The sequence below is a fragment of the Episyrphus balteatus genome, chromosome 1, assembly GCF_945859705.1.
Source record: "Episyrphus balteatus chromosome 1, idEpiBalt1.1, whole genome shotgun sequence".
NCBI classification, from domain to species: Eukaryota; Metazoa; Arthropoda; class Insecta; order Diptera; family Syrphidae; genus Episyrphus; species Episyrphus balteatus.
The window spans coordinates 11,207,653-11,227,667 of NC_079134.1; the positions used below are offsets into that span (position 1 = coordinate 11,207,653).

Sequence of the window (20,015 nt, forward strand, 5' to 3'; positions counted from 1 at the left end):
TTTGTATTGCAGGGTCAGACGGATTATCTATGTTCTTCAATATACCTATTATCATTTTTTACCATAATGCTGCTAGATTATACTTTTCCTTATCATCCAGCAGCGTGTTTTAAAGTTATTTATGTGCATAAAAAAAAAAAAAAAAAAAATAAAGCAAAAACAAAAAAATAGTTTAGTTTTAAATAAATTTGATTTCAATTTGCAAAATCAATTGAATTTTGTCAGTAGTTATTCATAATTATACAAGTTCGGATCAAAAAGTGTGGAATGACTTTAAAATATTAATTTTTAAATATAATTTAATCTCATTAAATTTTGGTTCAAGAGAAATTTTTAGTTTTTTTGATTTTTGATATTCCTTTTTAAATCGGTAGTTTTGATAGTGTTGAAAAAAAATAAAATCTCAACAAAAATGGCGAAGTTATTGCAATTTTTTTGCTTCTTTGCTTGGGCTTTAGTAGTTGTTAATGGAAGAGGTAAGCTAATGAATTTTGTTTAAATTTGGCTAACAAAAATTTCGTATAACAGTAGTTTAATCAATTTTTATTAAAATTAAAATTAGTCTATTTAATAGACCCGAGCTCCAGAGCAAAAATAGAACAAATTCGTTCAAGAGTTTTTATTGGCGATTATGATTCCTTGGCATACAAGAATACTCCAGTCAAAAGTGCTACTAAATCCGTTGGTGCATTTCTGAGAAAACGGCAACACTGGTCGGTTTTCAGTTTTTTTGATTTAACTCGAAAACCAAGCCTGACTTTGAAATGGTTCAAAGACACTTTTCATAGCAAATTAAATTTTCTGTCAAGTTAAGATGGTTAAAAAATTTTTAAAATTATTTTTGACTAAAATTCTAACCTAAAATCAAAGAAAAAAAAGTTAAAAAATTGACAATTTTATTTTTTTTTTACTAAATCAAGGGGCATTTTGTGTATGTAGCCGGGACGTCCAAACTTTGTACTAATGAAATAAAGTAGAGGTAAAATCCTTTGATAATATGCAATTTTAAATTTTTTTTGTCAAGAAACAACTTAAATGTACCTATTCAAAAATTAGCACTTTTTCTAAATTTTTGACTTTTTTAGTTAAAAGCAAGTTTTTAAAACTCGATAAAATCGTATTAATTGGTAACTTTTAGACTTTTAAAGTAAACATACTTCGAGGGATTGATTTAATATAAACTAAATATGACAAACAAAAAAATTTATTTGCATCCTTATGGCCTTTTGTGCAATTTTGTGTAGGTGCATTTTTATAAATTCGGGTCGAATGGATGGACGGAAAGCCATTAGCGTTGGTCTATTGCATAGAAGAACATTTAATACCAACTCTTTTACTGTTTTCAATGGCCTGAAAAACAATTCTTGTAAAATCCGCGACCAACGAAAAGTTTCTCTTGAAAAACGAAAAAAATACTCTAATGAGTTTGAAACAAAATAGCTCAGGTAAATTAGTAAATCAAATTGCACTTTTCGCGGGACAAATTTTTTTCATGGAACGTGTTAAGGTGAATGTCCTTATCGTAAAAGTGAATTTTTTGGGACGATAAGATATCGGGAACAGCCACCATCTTGGAAAAGAGGTCGGTGTCGTTTTTATTTTATAACTCCAATTTTACTCATTTAAACCAAAAAAAATGTCCGAGGATAGACTTATTATCAATTAAATTATCTTAAAAAATGATATACAAATGAATTCCGTGAGTTAGTTAAATTCAATTTTATAGTCGGTCAAAGTCCTGGTTCTTCTCGCAAGGTTAAGACAATATGACATTTTTTCAAATATCTGAAGAACTTTTGATTGGTTTGGGATTTTCTTAAAGAATGAACTATAGCACTTTTAATTATCTATAAAATGAACCCTTTATTGTTTTTGTAACCATCACATTGTAGAAGCAACCAAACGTCGAAGTCATGATATACGATTTTTTAACTGAACATATTGGGATTTCAATAGTTCAAATAAACAATCAAAAATTAAACACAATAGTCTCGAAAACATAACGGCTTACACACCTCATATCTTGAGTTATACTTATCGTAATGCTGAGATTGAGGTGTTCATGTTTAGGAAAAATGACAGGGCATCAGTTCTTACATTTAGAATTTTAAATAGTGTCACTTTAGCTTATTCACATTAATTGGAAAATTCACTTCATTTAAAACCTCGAAAACCATATAAAGGTTAACATTAAAGATTTCAAACTTTGAATTCAATATTTAGATGAATATAGTTAAAAAACTGTTTACTTATATTTTGGTTATACCTCCACTTCAAAAATTTGCTCGGTGTAATAGAAGAAAACTTGTTATTTTCTCACTTTTGACTAGTAGAATGCGAACTTCGACGTTAGATGGCTTATACATTATGTTGGTTACAGTTACGATAAAGGGCTCATTTTATAGATAATTAAAAGTGCTATAGTTCATTCTTTAAGAAAATCCCAAACCAATCAAAAGTTCTTCAGATATTTGAAAAAATGTCATATTGTCTTAACCTTGCGAGAAGAACCAGGACTTTGACCGACTATAAAATTGAATTTAACTAACTCACGGAATTCATTTGTATATCATTTTTTAAGATAATTTAATTGATAATAAGTCTATCCTCGGACATTTTTTTTGGTTTAAATGAGTAAAATTGGAGTTATAAAATAAAAACGACACCGACCTCTTTTCCAAGATGGTGGCTGTTCCCGATATCTTATCGTCCCAAAAAATTCACTTTTACGATAAGGACATTCACCTTAACACGTTCCATGAAAAAAATTTGTCCCGCGAAAAGTGCAATTTGATTTACTAATTTACCTGAGCTATTTTGTTTCAAACTCATTAGAGTATTTTTTTCGTTTTTCAAGAGAAACTTTTCGTTGGTTGCGAATTTTACAAGAATTGTTTTTCAGGCCATTGAAAACAGTAAAAGAGTTGGTATTAAATGTTCTTCTATGCAATAGACCAACGCTAATGGCTTTCCGTCCATCCATTCGACCCGAATTTATAAAAATGCACCTACACAAAATTGCACAAAAGGCCATAAGGATGCAAATAAATTTTTTTGTTTGTCATATTTAGTTTATATTAAATCAATCCCTCGAAGTATGTTTACTTTAAAAGTCTAAAAGTTACCAATTAATACGATTTTATCGAGTTTTAAAAACTTGCTTTTAACTAAAAAAGTCAAAAATTTAGAAAAAGTGCTAATTTTTGAATAGGTACATTTAAGTTGTTTCTTGACAAAAAAAATTTAAAATTGCATATTATCAAAGGATTTTACCTCTACTTTATTTCATTAGTACAAAGTTTGGACGTCCCGGCTACATACACAAAATGCCCCTTGATTTAGTAAAAAAAAAATAAAATTGTCAATTTTTTAACTTTTTTTTCTTTGATTTTAGGTTAGAATTTTAGTCAAAAATAATTTTAAAAATTTTTAACCATCTTAACTTGACAGAAAATTTAATTTGCTATGAAAAGTGTCTTTGAACCATTTCAAAGTCAGGCTTGGTTTTCGAGTTAAATCAAAAAAACTGAAAACCGACCAGTGTTGCCGTTTTCTCAGAAATGCACCAACGGATTTAGTAGCACTTTTGACTGGAGTATTCTTGTATGCCAAGGAATCATAATCGCCAATAAAAACTCTTGAACGAATTTGTTCCATCCAAAAGGGTCTATTCAATAGACTAAATAGGCACAAAATAGATTATTTTAAAATTTTAATAATTTTATCCTATGCTAAATGTCGAAAATGATAGTTTTTCATATACAGGGTGTCCCAAAAGTTAACGTCGAAACGAAAACGGTAGATAGGGTAGGTGGTGACAGTTATCAGAAAAATAATAAAAAAAATCGCAGCCATATATTTTGGGAGTTATGGGCATTTGAAAAAAAGTCGAAAAAATGGTCACCCTGTGACGGTTTTTCATGTGCCGTGACTACAAATCTTAAGTTTTCTCATTTTTTTCTTTTGTTACGGAACCTTGAATAACCCTGCTATCAAATGCATTCAAAAATTTTAACTCAGCTACATCAGTTTTAAAGAAAATATTACTTTTTTACCCAACTTAGTACTAAAAAAAATTACATGACTCTAATTCAATGAGCCGTAGTGTAAAAAAAATTAACTACGATGTTTCGGCAAGTTGCCTTAAAAGTTGCTGTGTTCAATTCTCTTTTCAAAATGGTGCAACATTGTTGGGAATATTCCATAAATAACCGAGATAATTTTTTTTTTCTTAAGAAATCCGACTTTTTTATGAGGTAATTTTTTCATATTATTCAAGTTTTGTACCTTTTAAGAACGTTTCAGAATAAAAAAACTTAAATAATATGGAAAAATTACCTAAAAAAAAGTCGGATTTCTTAAGAAAAAAAATTTTATCTCGGTTATTTATGAAATGTTCCCAACAATGTTGTACCATTTTGAAAAGAGAATTGAACACACCAACTTTTAAGGCAACTTGCCGAAACGTCGTAGTGCATTTTTTTTACACTACGGCTCATTGAATTAGAGTCATGTAAAACTCTTTGGTACTAAGTTGGGTAAAAAAGTAATATTTTCTTTAAAACTGATGTAGCTGAGTTAAAATTTTTGAATGCATTTGATAGCAGGTTCCGTAACAAAAGAAAAAAATGAGAAAACTTAAGATTTGTAGTCACGGCACATGAAAAACCGTCACAGGGTGACCATTTTTTCGACTTTTTTCAAATGCCCATAACTCCCAAAATATATGGCTCCGATTTTTTTTATTATTTTTCTGATAACTGTCACCACCTACCCTATCTACCGTTTTCGTTTCGACGTTAACTTTTGGGACACCCTGATGTTTGTATAACTTTCAAACGGGTTAAGCTATAAAAGAAAAAAATATATTTGGATGACTTATAGACCAGGCCGATACCTTCAAATAACGGAAAAAAGTGAAAAAAAAAAAATAGAAGGATAAAACACATTAGAAACGGAAGAAAATATGATAAAAATGAATGAAAAAATAAATTAAGGGCAATCCGATTTCGGGAAGTGGGAGGGGTGAGTTTTAAATGGTAAAAAATGGTTTATCTCAATTTCCGGCAAAACTACAAGCTAGGAAATAAAAAGATCTACATCTTTTTACTTGCGATATACATAGGTACTATATACATATGTATGTATCAAGTTATGAATTCGTACAAAAAAAAGTTGAGATAACATTTTTCCATGACATTACGATGATAGATAATGCCAAAAAAGTGGGTTCCGGAAGTCCGTATGTCTGTCTGTCTGTAAACGAAGCTACAGCCTTAACGGATCTACCGATTGATGTCAAACTTGGTATGTAGCGTTATTTGACGACTTGGAATTGATTTTTTTGGACCAAAAATAATGGTACCTGTCATATAACCGTTATTTTAAAATCTGATTTGCTTCGAAACTACTAATTCGATTTCAACAAAACTTTTGTAAGGAAGCATTTCTATAATTTAATTATAAGCCAAAAATAAAATTTTGAAAAAATTAAATTTTGGATTTTTAAAAAAGATTTGAAAAATTTTGTTTGAAAAATCAAATTTTCGAAAACGGGACATTGAACTTTTTTGAAATTTTTTTTTTAGGTGTTGATTAGTGATTTCTACAAAATGGCATACCAATTTTTTTTTTTAACTTTTGTTCCAAACAATTATTTATAAAAAATTAGTTTAAAAAATAAAACCGCTCTAATGATTTTGAAAATTTTTTTTTCTAAAAACGCACCTTAATATTATAAAATAAAACTGCATACTTGTTTTGTAGGGCAATTTGATTTCAGATTTTGTTTTATTCTTTTAAAAACGAATTTTATATTTTTTTTTTGTATAGGTACCTACATTTTCCAAATTTCTATATAAAAAGTCTTAAAAATTTAAGTAACTTGAGCTCTAAGAGCAAGTTCGTGCGACCCAGTCGTGCATTTTATTTATTAACAATATTTTCACATAACTTCAAAATTTATGAGAAATATTCAAATAACCACTTTTTTGTGTTTTTTTTATCTTCTTCAAACAAATTTAAATTTATTTTTTCACCTTATTTTGACTTAATGTCATACAAAAAAAACCCTTATTTTCCATCGAAAATTCTCGTGTCAAAATATCAGGTTTTTTTTTTAAATTGGTGGGCATTTTGTTCCTTGAAATCTCCACTTTCACTGTGTTCAATTTTGAGCTATTTATAAAAATTTACACTTTAATAACTAAAAATCGTAAAATTTTATTTATGAAACTGTATTCCTAATAAATATTTCAGTACAAATTCTGAAGACAGGAGCGAGTTGTAATACAAAAACCGGCGAACCAGGAGTTTGTAAATTGCTATCAGCATGTAGAGTTTATATGGAAGGATTACAAAAGCAAACCATCGAATACAGTTCTCTTTTTATTTGCTCATTTATGGGTCCAGAAGAAGTTATTTGCTGTCCAAATAATGACTTACCCACAAATCATCACGTGATAGGACATATTCCAACAGAGTAAGTTAAAAAAAAAAACACATTTATACTTTGACTATAATTTTTGATTTTTAATTTTAGACCTGGGACAAGACAAAGCGAGAACAACACTGAAATTGGAAGACCAAGTATGTATTGTTTTTAAAACTTGTAAATTTTATTTTTGTTATCAGTACATTTTATACTTGCTCTATGAGACACAAATTATTGGTTACGTGTACAAATTCATTGGTTGTCTGTAAAGTCGGTTTACAGTCGATCATTTTACGTGATATAACGTCATAAGAAAATAGGTTGCATGTTAAGATAAATAAAAATATTAAATATTTAAAAAACTTAAATTTTTTTAACAAAAAAAAAAAAAAATAAAAAAAATATTAAATAAAAAACGGTTGGAAAAGCGGTCAAAAAATATTGTTGTTCGTTATTCAGGAAAAATTCATTTTAAAAATCCAAGAAATCGTATTTCTTTGTAAGATTAATTTCTTTTGACTATAAAAGTTGCCCTTTTTGGACAACCTGAAAAATTAGCAGGGTGGCCAGATTGCCCACAGTTGACACATGAAATTTTTTCAAGGCCCATTCCTGGGGTGATCTTACATTTTCCAATTTCGTGAAACTCACTACATTAAACACATCTCGTAAGCACTGGTAAGCACAGTAATGACTAGAGTGTCCAAACCTTTCACATCTAAAACATTAGATTGGTCCTTTTCTTTAAAATCTTTCCCATCTAACTCTATGATGAAGCAAACACTTTATATTTTTAAGTTTTTCCAAGTTTTCTTTGTCATTAACTGTACAAATATAGGTAACAAGATTTACGCTGTTTTCTTTAGACCACCTCGTTGTAAACTCTTTGACTTCCAACACAGAGAGAGATGGATCAGTTTTTAAGAGCTTTCCTTTCACCTCCGATGAATTTTCAACAAAAAATCTGAAGACAGGATCGATTTGTCAAACAAAAACCGACGAACCAGGAGTTTGTACATTACTATCAGCATGTGGAGTTTATTTGGAAGGATTACAAAAGCAAACCATCGAATACAGTTCTCTTTTTATTTGCTCATTTATGGGTCAAGAAGAAGTTATTTGCTGTCCAAATAATGACTTACCCACAAATCATCACGTGCTAGGACATATTCCAACAGAGTAAGTTAAAAAAAAAAACACATTTATACTTTGACTAAAATTTTTGATTTTTAATTTTAGACCTGGGACAAGACAAAGCGAGAACAACACTGAAATTGGAAGACCAAGTATGTATTGTTTTTAAAACTTGTAAATTTTATTTTTGTTATCAGTACATTTTATACTTGCTCTATGAGACACAAATTATTGGTTACGTGTACAAATTCATTGGTTGTCTGTAAAGTCGGTTTACAGTCGATCATTTTACGTGATATAACGTCATAAGAAAATAGGTTGCATGTTAAGATAAATAAAAATATTAAATATTTAAAAAACCTAAATTTTTTTAACAAAAAAAAAAAATAAAAAAAATACACTGGTCAACAAAATTGAACTTTTTTTTTGCCACAAGAACCAAGATATACTTTTCTATAGGTTTTTGATATGCTGAACTCGAATCTGAAGTCAAAAATGCTGAAAAACGTCATTTTGGCTCTTTTCTAGCTTCTGTTTTTATGTGGGGTAATTCATTATAAACAAATTTGTACCGGTGATTATAAGAACAGATATTCTTCTTCCAGAAACTGTTTAAATTTTCCCGATATCACTTTTATTGCTCGAGATATCTTAAGTTTCAGTTAGTAAGCCAAAGAGAAACTAAATTTAATCTAAAGTTTAAGTCCCTGGTCATAATATTTTTGCCACACTCGCTAAACTCGAATCCGTAATCAGAAAAATTCTATTAGCTTCCCTTCTTGAAATATAACCGTTATAAAAAAAAACCTTTTTTTTGCATTTTATAACGGTAATATTTCAAGACCGGAGGCCAATAGCATTTTTCTGATTGCGGATTCGAGTTCAGCAACTCAAAAACCTTTAAAAAAGTATGTTTTGGTTCTTGTGGCAAAAAAAGTTTAATTTGTTTGGCCAGTGCTATTTCTGAGTCAAAGACCACTCCTTAAATTTTAAATATCTCGGGAAGTAAAAAAGATATCGGAAAGATTTAAACATTTTTTGAAAGAATAAAACCAGTTCTTATAGGAACCGTTACAAATTTTTTCATAAGGAACTACCCCACATAAAAACATAACCTCGAAAACAGCCAAAATGACGTTTTTCGGTATTTTCTAACGGTAATATTTCAAAAACGGAGGCCAATAAACATTTTCTGACTTCAGATTCGAGTTCAGCATATCAAAAACATATAGAAAAGTATATTTTGGTTCTTGTGGCAAAAAGCTTGTTGACCAGTGATATTAAATAAAAAACGGTTGGAACCGGTCAAAAAATATTGTTGTTCGTTATTCAGGAAAAAATAATTTTAAAAATCCAAGAAATCGTATTTCTTTGTAAGATTCATTCCTTTTGGCTATAAAAGTTGCCCTTTTTGGACAACCTGAGAAATTAGCAGGGTGGCCAGATTGCCCACAGTTGACACATGAAATTTTTTCAAGGCCCATTTCTGGGGTGATCTTACATTTTCCAATTTCGTGAAACTCACTACATTTAACACATCTCGTAAGCACTGGGAAGCACAGTAATGACTAGAGTGTTTAAAAATATAGTTTTTTTTTCAATAAAATGGATTAATATTCTAATCAAACTTTACAAAAAGTGGGTGCATTGTAGTCCTGCGTTTAATAAATACACAAATATGTGTCCTTTATGAAACGTTGTTGCTAATAAAATTCAAATTAAAATATTTCAGAAAAAATATTGAAGTCAGGAGCGATTTGTCAAACAAAAACCGGTGAACCAGGAGTTTGTACATTACTATCAGCATGTGGAGTTTATTTGGAAGGATTACAAAAGCAAACCATCGAATACAGTTCTCTTTTTATTTGCTCATTTATGGGTCAAGAAGAAGTTATTTGCTGTCCAAATAATGACTTACCCACGCTAGGACATATTCCAACAGAGTAAGTTCTTAAACAATTCATATACAAGGTGTCCCAGAATAAGATAATGGCCTTTTTAGACTTTTAATTCCTGGTTATATTCTAAGAAAACAAAATTTTCTACAGAATAAATTAATAAAACACTACGTTAATCAAACATTTATCAAAGCTGGCCTCAAAGTAATAAATTATCATGGGTAAGAAAACATGAACAGACTTTAAGAATTAATATCTGAGCAATCCAAAAATTTATGAACATTTTTTAAAAGCAGTTACAAAAAATATTATTTCTCCCAAAAATCAAGATCTTAACGACGTTTTTATCATTCTTATTAACGTAACAATTAACAATAATATGAACAAAGGCGTACCAAAGTAAGAGTTTTCTTAAATCTTCGCTAAGTGGTATCAACTTTGCAGATAGAGAGTTAATGTAGAATAATTTTTTTTCTCAGAATAAACCCAAGAAACATCCCGTAAAATAGCCTTATCTGATTTCGAGACACCCTGTAAGTAGGTAACTATGTTTTTTTTTAGTGGCTTTATGGTTTACACCAACGAGGTCATTAGTTAGTTAGTCATTAGTTTATAGCGAAATATATTACTTTTTATTTATATAATGCATGAATAGAATATTATAATGAATTGTCTTACGGACATAAATTCTTGTTACTTAATTTCTTCCAAATAATACTTTAATTTTTAGAACTAACCGACTCCAAATACCAGGTGGACCACTCCTGTCTAGAAAAATCCGCTCTGAGATTGTTAGACCATCAGTGGCAGGTATGTACTTTGTTTTTAACACTTGTAAATTTTTGTTGTGTATCGCTAAGTGAGTTTGATTTTTGCTTTGAAAAACCCTGTTTTGTTGAATTCAAATTGTAATATTTTTCGGTCTAACTTCAACTTTGGAAACTTTTATAATAATTTTTTGAAAACTGCAAAACACCATGAAAGTTTTTAAAATAATAAATCAGTGTCACACCATACAAATTTTGTCGGTGTGTTGCTCTGAAAAAAAGTAAGATTGTAAAAGTTCTACTTTATTTTTCAACACAAACATCGAAATTATCTAAAAATAATTTAAATTTTATTGCTTTAATCAACAATAAAATTAAATAATTCTTTAAAAATACACCACTTTTTTTAGAATGTTGACCACCCTTTTCATACACATTGAGACCACTGTGTGGCCCCCTCTAGATGTTAAAAGCAATGAACTAAAAACTGATGTTTTAAAATTGTAACGACAACATAAGATAGATAAAGTATAAGTTCGAAAACTGAAATTCTGTTAGTTCAAAACGATTGCCATTAGGGGGCACCAAATTTGAGAAATTTTGATAGCCTATAACAAGCAGACAAGTATAATGCTTAGAACGATACCAAATTTGTCAAATGATGATAAGTAATTTAGAAGTTATGAGAGAACAAACAAACTTTTCTGGGGATTTTTTGAGATCGGCCATAATGTGATTTTGCATTTGGTTGATAGTGGACTTTTCAAGTCTAAAATCACACTATTATAGACCTATTAGACTATTGACAAAGGCTATCACATGTGGATCTTATTTGCGATGTTAAGGCAGGGGCTGATCTGTTTTTTGAATTTTATTTATTGCACAGAAAAAAAATTTCTACTTGTAACAAAAAATTATACATTTTCATTTTACAGCTTGTAAGAAATACAGTGACCCAAAAGTAATTAACACAATCCTTGATGGAAAAAATGTGGTACCTGGTGAATATCCTCATATGGCAGGCTTAGTCTTTGATAATCCTAACGTTCGATGTGGAGGGTCTTTGATATCAGAGCGATATGTTTTAACTGCTGCTCATTGTGTTATTAGATCCAGGCCAAAGTTTGTTCGATTAGGTGTGGTTGAATGGAATCCTACCACAGAAGAAGGTATTAAACCTGTTGATATGGAGATTAATGTAAGTCTTAAATATTTGTATAGTTATCGACTTTTTGAAATGCTAGAAGTCGAGGATCAAATTAATTTTTGATCACATTGTAAACAAGTTATAATTTTTCAGACCATAAAGTTTCACCCGTCGTACAATAAGTACGTGCAACACAATGATATTGCCCTAATTGAACTTAAGCAGGATGTTGCATTTTCCCCATTTGTATATCCTGCTTGTCTTCACACAGATCGCTCGGATATCGATCCGGATGTTCCATTAGTTGTTATTGGATGGGGTATTACAAATGGCATTGGTATGTGTTGTTACAATTTATTTAAATAAATTCTTTCATTAACTCTTTGTCTTATAGCATTTTCATCACTATCGGATAATCTATTAAAAACTAATGTGACCACAGTTTTAATAGACAAATGCAATACCACACATATTGATCAATATCCTCATTACGATAAGTATCACATTGGGCTAATTGATGGACAATACTGTGCATATGATCGAGAAATGAAGAAAGATGTCTGTGAGGGAGATGGGGGTAGTCCACTTCAATTGGTCAGCGATAAAAAAGATTTGTCAATTGTTGGAGTTGTTTCATATGGAGTTTCTTGTGTAACTGCAATACCAGGAGTATATACTAGAGTGGCATATTACTTGGATTGGATTGAGAGTATTGTTTGGCCAGCAGCAGCGTAGGAAAGAATAATGACAAAATCTATACTTCATCCAAAATAAGAAATTTAAGAAATGCAACTAAAATTCCTATGAATAAATAAACTGAGTTTTAGAAATTAATTAAAAATGATACATATTGTTTTGAAGTTCATTTATTGTTTTTTTTTTTTTTTTTTGACAACGCCACTCTGCTTTTATGGTGTTAAGTTTTAGAGTTGTTAAAAAAATATTATGCCAAGGAAAATTAAATTCAAAAATTTAGATATTCAGGATTTTGAGATATTTGAAATTCTATTAGGGTAAACTGAGCTAAATTTAGAAAAAAAGGTCAAAAAGCAAATAATGGTAGAAAAAAGATTGATACTAACAGTAAACAAAAAATTTAAAAAAAATCTGCAACTCGAGATATGGACGTTTAAAAGTCAAAACCATGAAATTCGATGTTTGAATATCTCAAAACACCTGTGGAGATCTGTTGCCTATGACCAGCCACCAGTGTGGGAAGTACCGTATTCTCAGTTTTAAATTTCGACATGGTTGGCTTTAAAAAATTCTTACTTTTTTTGTAGAAATCGTAGAAATATGATTGAAGCGTCATATGAAAGGTGAAATAATAAGCTTTCTTATGATATACAATTTAGTATAGTTTGTTATAGAAAAAAATTGACTTAATGGCGTGAGAAGATAAAAAAGATTGATATTTTTGCGTTTTTTGATGAAAACTTATTGGGTTTAAGAACTTCTAGCTCTTTTTGTAGATGTCGCACAGACAAGGTCGATATAAATATTTTAAGCTGAAATAATAATGGATGATGGAAGTGATTTTTTCCCTTTTTTTCATAAGGAATGATTGTTCTTAATAAATTGTTTACATACTTTTTGAGCATTGTACAAATTTAAAAATGGTTTTATTCTCTAAAAAAAAAATATGAAACTTTTTAAAGGTGCAGTTTTTTTTTGTTTGCTTTTTATAAAAAAAAATAACATATTAATGGGAAAAAAAAGATATTTTTTTAACTTTTTCTTGTTAATTATGATATAATTCGAAAAGTTATTCCCTTTTTCTACAAAACATACAGATATAAATATGTAAGGTCTTAATCTTACTTTATTATAAGATTTTTTATCTTATAAATATTTTTACAAGAAAGTTTTGAGAAATAAATAATTTTTAGATCATTTTTTTTTTAACAAACGAACACAACCTGTTATCACGTTATCACGTAAAATTATCGTCCGTAAGGCGATTTTGCAGACAACCACTTTTTTTTTTATCAAAAAACTGTCAACTATATTTCTATCAAGCATAATGTTTTTTCTTGCGATAAATAATAATAATAATAATCGTGCGATTTTTTAGCCGCAAGTGTGTGCACGGTAAGTTGTGGTTTCGATTTTTTTGTTTTTTTCTTATCTATTTTTATATTTTCTGAATAATTCATTAACCCTTTCAGACCCAGCGTTACTCTCATGTAACATATTTTTAAAAATTCGTAAAAAATATTAAATTAAATAATTTTTTAGGATTCGATGGCTTATTTGAAAGATAATAATGCCTAGTTACCGGATTATTACAAAAAGTTAGTCAAATATCATACCTTTAATTTTTTTTTATCGAAAAAGGGACTGAAATTCACATTTTTTTTCTTTTTTTTGCAAAAAAATTTTTTTTCATATATGGTCATAATTTTGAAAAAACGATTAAAAAAATGTTAATGCAGAAAGTGTTTAGTTTTTTGGCTTAGAAGAAGTAGCATACATTATAGTTTCATAAAAAGTTATTTTCTCAGTTGTCCGATTTTTTTTATTGGTCATAGGCAGTGCATGTTACTTACATGTAAAATGAGAGTAACACATTAGTTTTGCTATTTATTATTTTGGAAAATAACTTTTTGCTCTTCATATTTGTTAGTTGTGATGTCTTCGACACGATAATACTGAAAAAACATTTTTTAATATTGATTTTCATAGCTTGGGTTCGAAAGGGTTAAGAGCTTTAGGCGCGATTATTCAGTCGCAAAAATGGATTACAAGGATTTCAAGTGTGTAGATTTGTACACTTCGTCAAAATTCTATCCGCAGCTTGGCTAATTTTCTATTCTTATCGACAGCTGAGTGTTGTTTTTGGAATGCATGCGTAAACACCAACTGCGGATACGGAATTTAATGCAAAAAAAAAACAGCTCATGATTATATTTTTTACCATATTCTTCAAGAGTATATTTTTTCCTTTTCATCCAGCAGCGTATTAAAAAGTTATGTATAAATGTGCACAAAAAAATAAAAAAAAACAAAAAATAAAACATGAGTAGATGACCCATTTTTGGTGACCGCAAAAAATGCAAAAAAAAATTCTCTGAAATTAGAATCTATGGGTTCGGTTATTTTGCGTCCAGTGTTAAAAAAAAATTCCATTTCAGTTTGCGAAATCAGTTGACTGTAGTCAGTCATAATTTTAAAAGTTCTGATCGGAAGTGCGAAATGACTTTAAAATATTGAAAAAAAAACTCTTGTTAATTTAAAATATTTATGGATTTAATTATACCTGTGAAAATGATTCTTTTTTACGTGATTTTTTATAAATAACATCTAACAACTTATTTTTCTAGTTAATTTGATCTCATTAAGTTCTCGGTTCTAAGAAAATTTTAGTTTTTGATAGGTATTGAAATTAAGGTTTTGAGTGATAGTGTTGAAAAAAAAAAAATTCACCAAAGATGGTGAAGTTTTTGGAATCGTGTTGGGTCTTAGTTTGGATATTAGCAGTTGTCAATTTAGAACCAGGTAAGCTTTTGAGTTTTGTATGAATTTCTCAAAAAAAAAAAAAAAAAAATCCGTGTAACATAGTTTTACCACTCTTCATTAAAATTAAAATCAGCATTCAAAAAAGGATATTTTAAAATTTGTGTAAGATAAGCAGATTTCTCATATTTAATTTTTGTAAAATTAATGATTTGGACTTTTTCTATAAAATTGATTCAAAAAAATCTTTTTTTTTGTTTTATTTTCGATTATAATTTTCCATAGAAATCTCATAATTATCCCAACCAAAAAAAATTTGTGATTTTTTAGTTATTTTCGATACATGATTACATCATGACCAACACCCAAAGCATTTAAAAGCTACACAAATTAAAAACTTAAAATGAGGCTATGTAAGGTATCATATTTATCAAAACCGGAATTTTTTTCGAGACATCACCGCAAAGTGTTTTTTTTTTCGTGGAAAACTCATATCAACGCAAGGCACGTGTTACGTTAACTTAGGCGCGCGCCGAGAATTGATAACGGGTTTTTGTAGAGGTATTAAATACAATCATTTTTTATTATAGGAGGAGGGAGGATTTGCAATCTGCCAGTGTTAAAATAAACTCAATCAAAGAGTATGAAATAATATATTTAATAAATTAAAGAAAATTAATATGATAAACGGCTTTTAGATTTGAACTCAATGAAAATTGAAATAAAGTTATTTATATTTATTTACTTAATTATAGAGAAGTGATTTATGTCAAAGTAGTTTATGTTCAAAAAATATTACTATCAAGGGGCACGGTAGTGCCCAGCCAAGTTCTCTATCAACTTTGGCACTACACCCTTATTTACAGGAAACAACTCAGGCCATTTTCGACCCCCCTCTAACTTCCACACCAAAGATGCTAGAAATTTCAAACTCACTACATTTGCTGAGCTGGTCAAAACCAAACACCTCACAAAATTTCAGCCTCCTACGATGAGTAGTTTCTGAGATAGAGGGCTTCAAAAATCGCAAAAACCGTAACTGACTCACTGACTCACTGATTCAATGACTCACTGACAGATCATCAAAATTATGGAGAACTTCCCGATATCGTAGGAACTTGAAATTTTACATGGTGATAGGACTTGTGGTGTATGTGAAAATTTGAGATTTTCAATTCAGGGGGCGTGGAATCCACCCATTTCCACTGTATTTTCATCAAATATTATAGAGCACTTCTGATTATCGTAGAATCTTGATATTTGGTTGAATGGTAGAGCTGGTAGTTTATACAAAGGAAAAAAAATTAAAATTTGAGAATTTTAGCCAGGGGCGTGGTAACCGCCCATTTTCACTGAAGTTTCATCAAATATGGAGATTTTAAATTCTACAGCCATACCTTGCAAAAAGTAGTGAAATTACAACAAAAAAAAATTACTGTTAAAAAAAGAGCCAAGTTCTCCTATGTTAAAATTATGCTGGCACAAAAAGTATTGAGATGTAAAAGTGTACCAAGTTCTAAAGTTTGGGTTCAAATTCGTATAAATAAAATTTTGATTGTTTACTTGGCAATTTTTGAAATAACTTTAAAAATCGGTAATTAAAAGAAAAATTGTCAAGAGAACAATCAAAATTTTATTGATTCGAATTTGAACAAAAACTTTAGAACTTGGTACACTTTTACATCTCAATACTTTTTGTGCCAGCATAATTTTGCAATGGAGAACTTGACTCTTTTTTAACAGTAATGTTTTTGTTGTGATAAAACTCACAGCATGAATATACTATATATATAGTGTCGGTAAACATCGACCAAAATAAGGCGTCTTAGTAAGGGTACGACAGATCTAACTGATGAGCCCACTGTCGTACCTGGGCGAAACGCTTTATAAATTTTTGGAGTTGAGGTCACTTGAACTTATATTGAATTATATTCAATCACTCCACTTAAAATAAAAATAATTTTAATAATTTCTTATTATTTTGTTATTTTTTTCTTCGTTAGAAGTGAAGTAAAGTAAGAAAAAATTTAAGTTTTTCAAAAATTAAAAACCAACTTATTTAACTGACTTATTTACCAACTTATTTAAGTGAAAATTAAACCATTTTATTTTTTTTTTTTTCGAAAATTCAAGCTCAAAAAAGTACATTTTCACTTGATCACATTTTCATTTCAGAAATTGAAATTAAGTTAAAATTAAGATTTCTTACAAAAAGTGGAAAACGAAAATGTGATTTTTAGCTAGGTGGACCAAAAAAAAAAACAGAAATTTAAGACACTTTGGTAGTTAACGGTAGTAAACTTGAGTCTGTATCTGGCCAATTTTAATAGGCTAATCAGATGTATAATTTACTCTATGAACACTTTCAATATACCTGCATGCATACTAGGGCGTTCGTTATTTTTGAAAACTGTTTCTAAATAATAAAAAAAAAAATGCCCTAAATTTTTCAGATTTTTATTTTGACGATAGATGGCGCCCCAAGAGGATTAAAGTTTTTTCTCGTTTGAAATAGGTATATGTTGACTTATTAGGCCATTTTTTAGATATAGACGAAAGGTACCTTAAATTTTTTTTTTTTTCAAAAAGGTATAAACCATTTTTCTAGGACTAGCGGTGTGGTCAGGACATGCATGTCTTTTTTGATGTTTTATTTTATTTTTCATGCTACTCATATGCGTGTTTTAATAAAACATGCTTGGTTTAATAATCCAAAAAGAGACATGCATGTCTTCACTACACCCCTAGTCCTAGAAAAATGGTTTATACCTTTTTGAAAAGGGTGTTTAATATAAAAAAAAACCTCATCAAAAGTTTTTACATTTAGTCTATATCTAAAATAAAATGGCCTCATAAGTCTACATATACCTATTTCAAATGGGAAAAAACTTTAACCCTCTTGGGGCGCCATCTAGCGTCAAAATAAAAATCTGAAAAATTTAGGGGATTTTTTTATTATTTAGAAATAGTTTTTCCACTTAGGAACTTGATTCCCAAAAAAAAACCTAAATGACGAACGCCCTAATGCATACATTTAATTTTATTTTTTCTTTTTTTTCGGATAAGTGTACACAATTTCAAGCCACGCAGCCTAAATAATAAAATTCTGATAAAAAAGTACATACTTTTTCTACTTTTCAATTTTCTTAAAAATTAGAAACATATGGATTTAATTGCTTGATAAGAAATTAACTAAGACTATTTTTTTTATCAGCTCTTTTGTATTGACAAAAATAGTATTACATGTGTTTTTTCAAACTTTTTTTTTCACAAATTTGGATTTTGAAATCGATTGTTTCAAAAACGACTGATTAAAAGAACATAATTTATAAAATTAAAATAATGTTCTTGTTTGTTCCTCAAGGCAGTCATCTAGAACCTATTTTATTTGTACCTAATATCCATTAATGATGTAGGTAATATTTCAACCAACTCTCAGTAATCAATGCTTTGCCTTACGCTGACTTACATACCTGTTCAGACTCTCTTATTGTGCAACCCTATTAAAATCTCCTACTATTAATTGGCTAACCTACTCTTGTGAAACAACGCAGTTCGTTCGAATTATATCACTGTCCATACGGTATTTTTTTAAATAGGTATCTAGTAGATAATATTTCTTTTAACCATTTTTTGATTTTTTTTATCATGTTTTGTTTTTTATTCTTCTTTATTTTTAATTATTGTTCCTAAGTAAAAATAAATAAAACTTGTGATTTAAATAAAAAAATATTTCAGTACAAAATCGTATTCTGCAAGAAGGAGAAAGTTGCCAAATAAAAACTGGCAGACCAGGAGTTTGTACATTACTTGCATCGTGCGGAGTTTACTTAGAAGCATTGAAAACCGAATCCATCGAATATAGTTCCATAGTTCGTTGCTCATTTAAGGGTCAAGATGAAGTTATTTGCTGTCCACTCAAAACAACAGAAGAAGTATTACCAAAGTAAGTATATCTACTCTAAGTATTTTACGCTCTTATAAATATTAAAGTTGGAGACTAGCGTCGAAAATACAGCAAATACAACTTACTAAAAATTCGCCATAGTTTTTATATTTTTTGTTTGAACACATCTGGCAACCCTTTTCACTTGCTTTCCAATTTGACATCTATAAGTTGCGATCTTTCTTAGCCAAAATTATGGTGGCCAATGTTTTGTATTTTTATTCTTGTACATTATGATTATGAAGTTGAATTTTTGTCGCTAGCTCTTAAACTAACAAAGAAAGCATCAGCTGTTCATATTTAATTTATAAGAGCTCTATTTATTTCGCGTTTATACCTCGACTTTTATTTTTAGAACTTTTAAAGGGGCAGAAGTAGTAACTGAGGGACCTACTGAGGAACTTATTGTGATACCATTAGTGCCAGGTGTGTATTGCCTTGAGCGCTTATAACTTTGTTATATTTGCTTGTCAAATTTCATAAAAATTGAAAAATTTGTCGCTATATGGTTGCCAACTATGTTTTTAAGTAAATACATATGAGAAAATATGATATAATGAAAAAATTCAATAATTACTCCTTATTTCGTGACCTTTTTGAAAGTAAAGTAAATTTTACTATTTCGTGGGCTATAGGTCTTGCTTGTATTTTACAATGCCATACCCGAAACGTCGACTGGTACGAAATTTAAGCTTTAGAAAATACAAGCAAGACCTATAGCCCACGAAATAGAAAAATTTCAATGTTCAATAATATGAGAATTAATTTTTTCGGTGAATCAAAATGTACCTTTCTGATAGATTGTTATATTCTAAATTCAAATCGAAGTCGAAAATATATTGAAAATACATTGAGATATAAGTAGTTCAAAATGAATTTTTATATACGAAATGTGGCGTCAGATTGTTTTTTCGACTTCGGATGTATTTATATGAGAAGCTGTAGAAAAAACAAACAACATAATTTTTGACTTTTTTTTAAATTATTCATAAATTATTTTTGAACAATCAAATTTTTGAAAACGGGTCGATGAATTTTTAGCAAAAATTCTGAAGGCAGGATCGATTTGTCAAACAAAAAGCGGTGAACCAGGAGTTTGTAAATTACTATCAGCATGTGGAGTTTATTTGGAAGGATTACAAAAGGAAACCATCGAATACAGTTCTATTTTTATTTGCTCATTTATTGGTAAAGATGAAGTTGTTTGCTGTCCAAATAATGACTTACCCACAGA

General features: G+C 29.4%; 1 protein-coding gene across 1 annotated transcript; it reads left to right on the forward strand.

The window, feature by feature from the left end:
* Positions 1–211: 211 nt before the first annotated feature.
* Positions 212–12,225, forward strand: LOC129920974 (serine protease persephone-like). Its single transcript, XM_056002568.1, has 10 exons — positions 212–476; positions 6,259–6,481; positions 6,542–6,588; positions 7,300–7,612; positions 7,673–7,719; positions 9,300–9,510; positions 10,196–10,275; positions 11,168–11,430; positions 11,533–11,716; positions 11,774–12,225. The coding sequence occupies exons 1-10, from the start codon at positions 413–415 to the stop codon at positions 12,112–12,114; spliced, it is 1,773 nt and encodes a 590-aa protein (XP_055858543.1). The 5' UTR covers positions 212–412; the 3' UTR covers positions 12,115–12,225.
* The last annotated feature ends 7,790 nt before the right edge of the window (positions 12,226–20,015 follow it).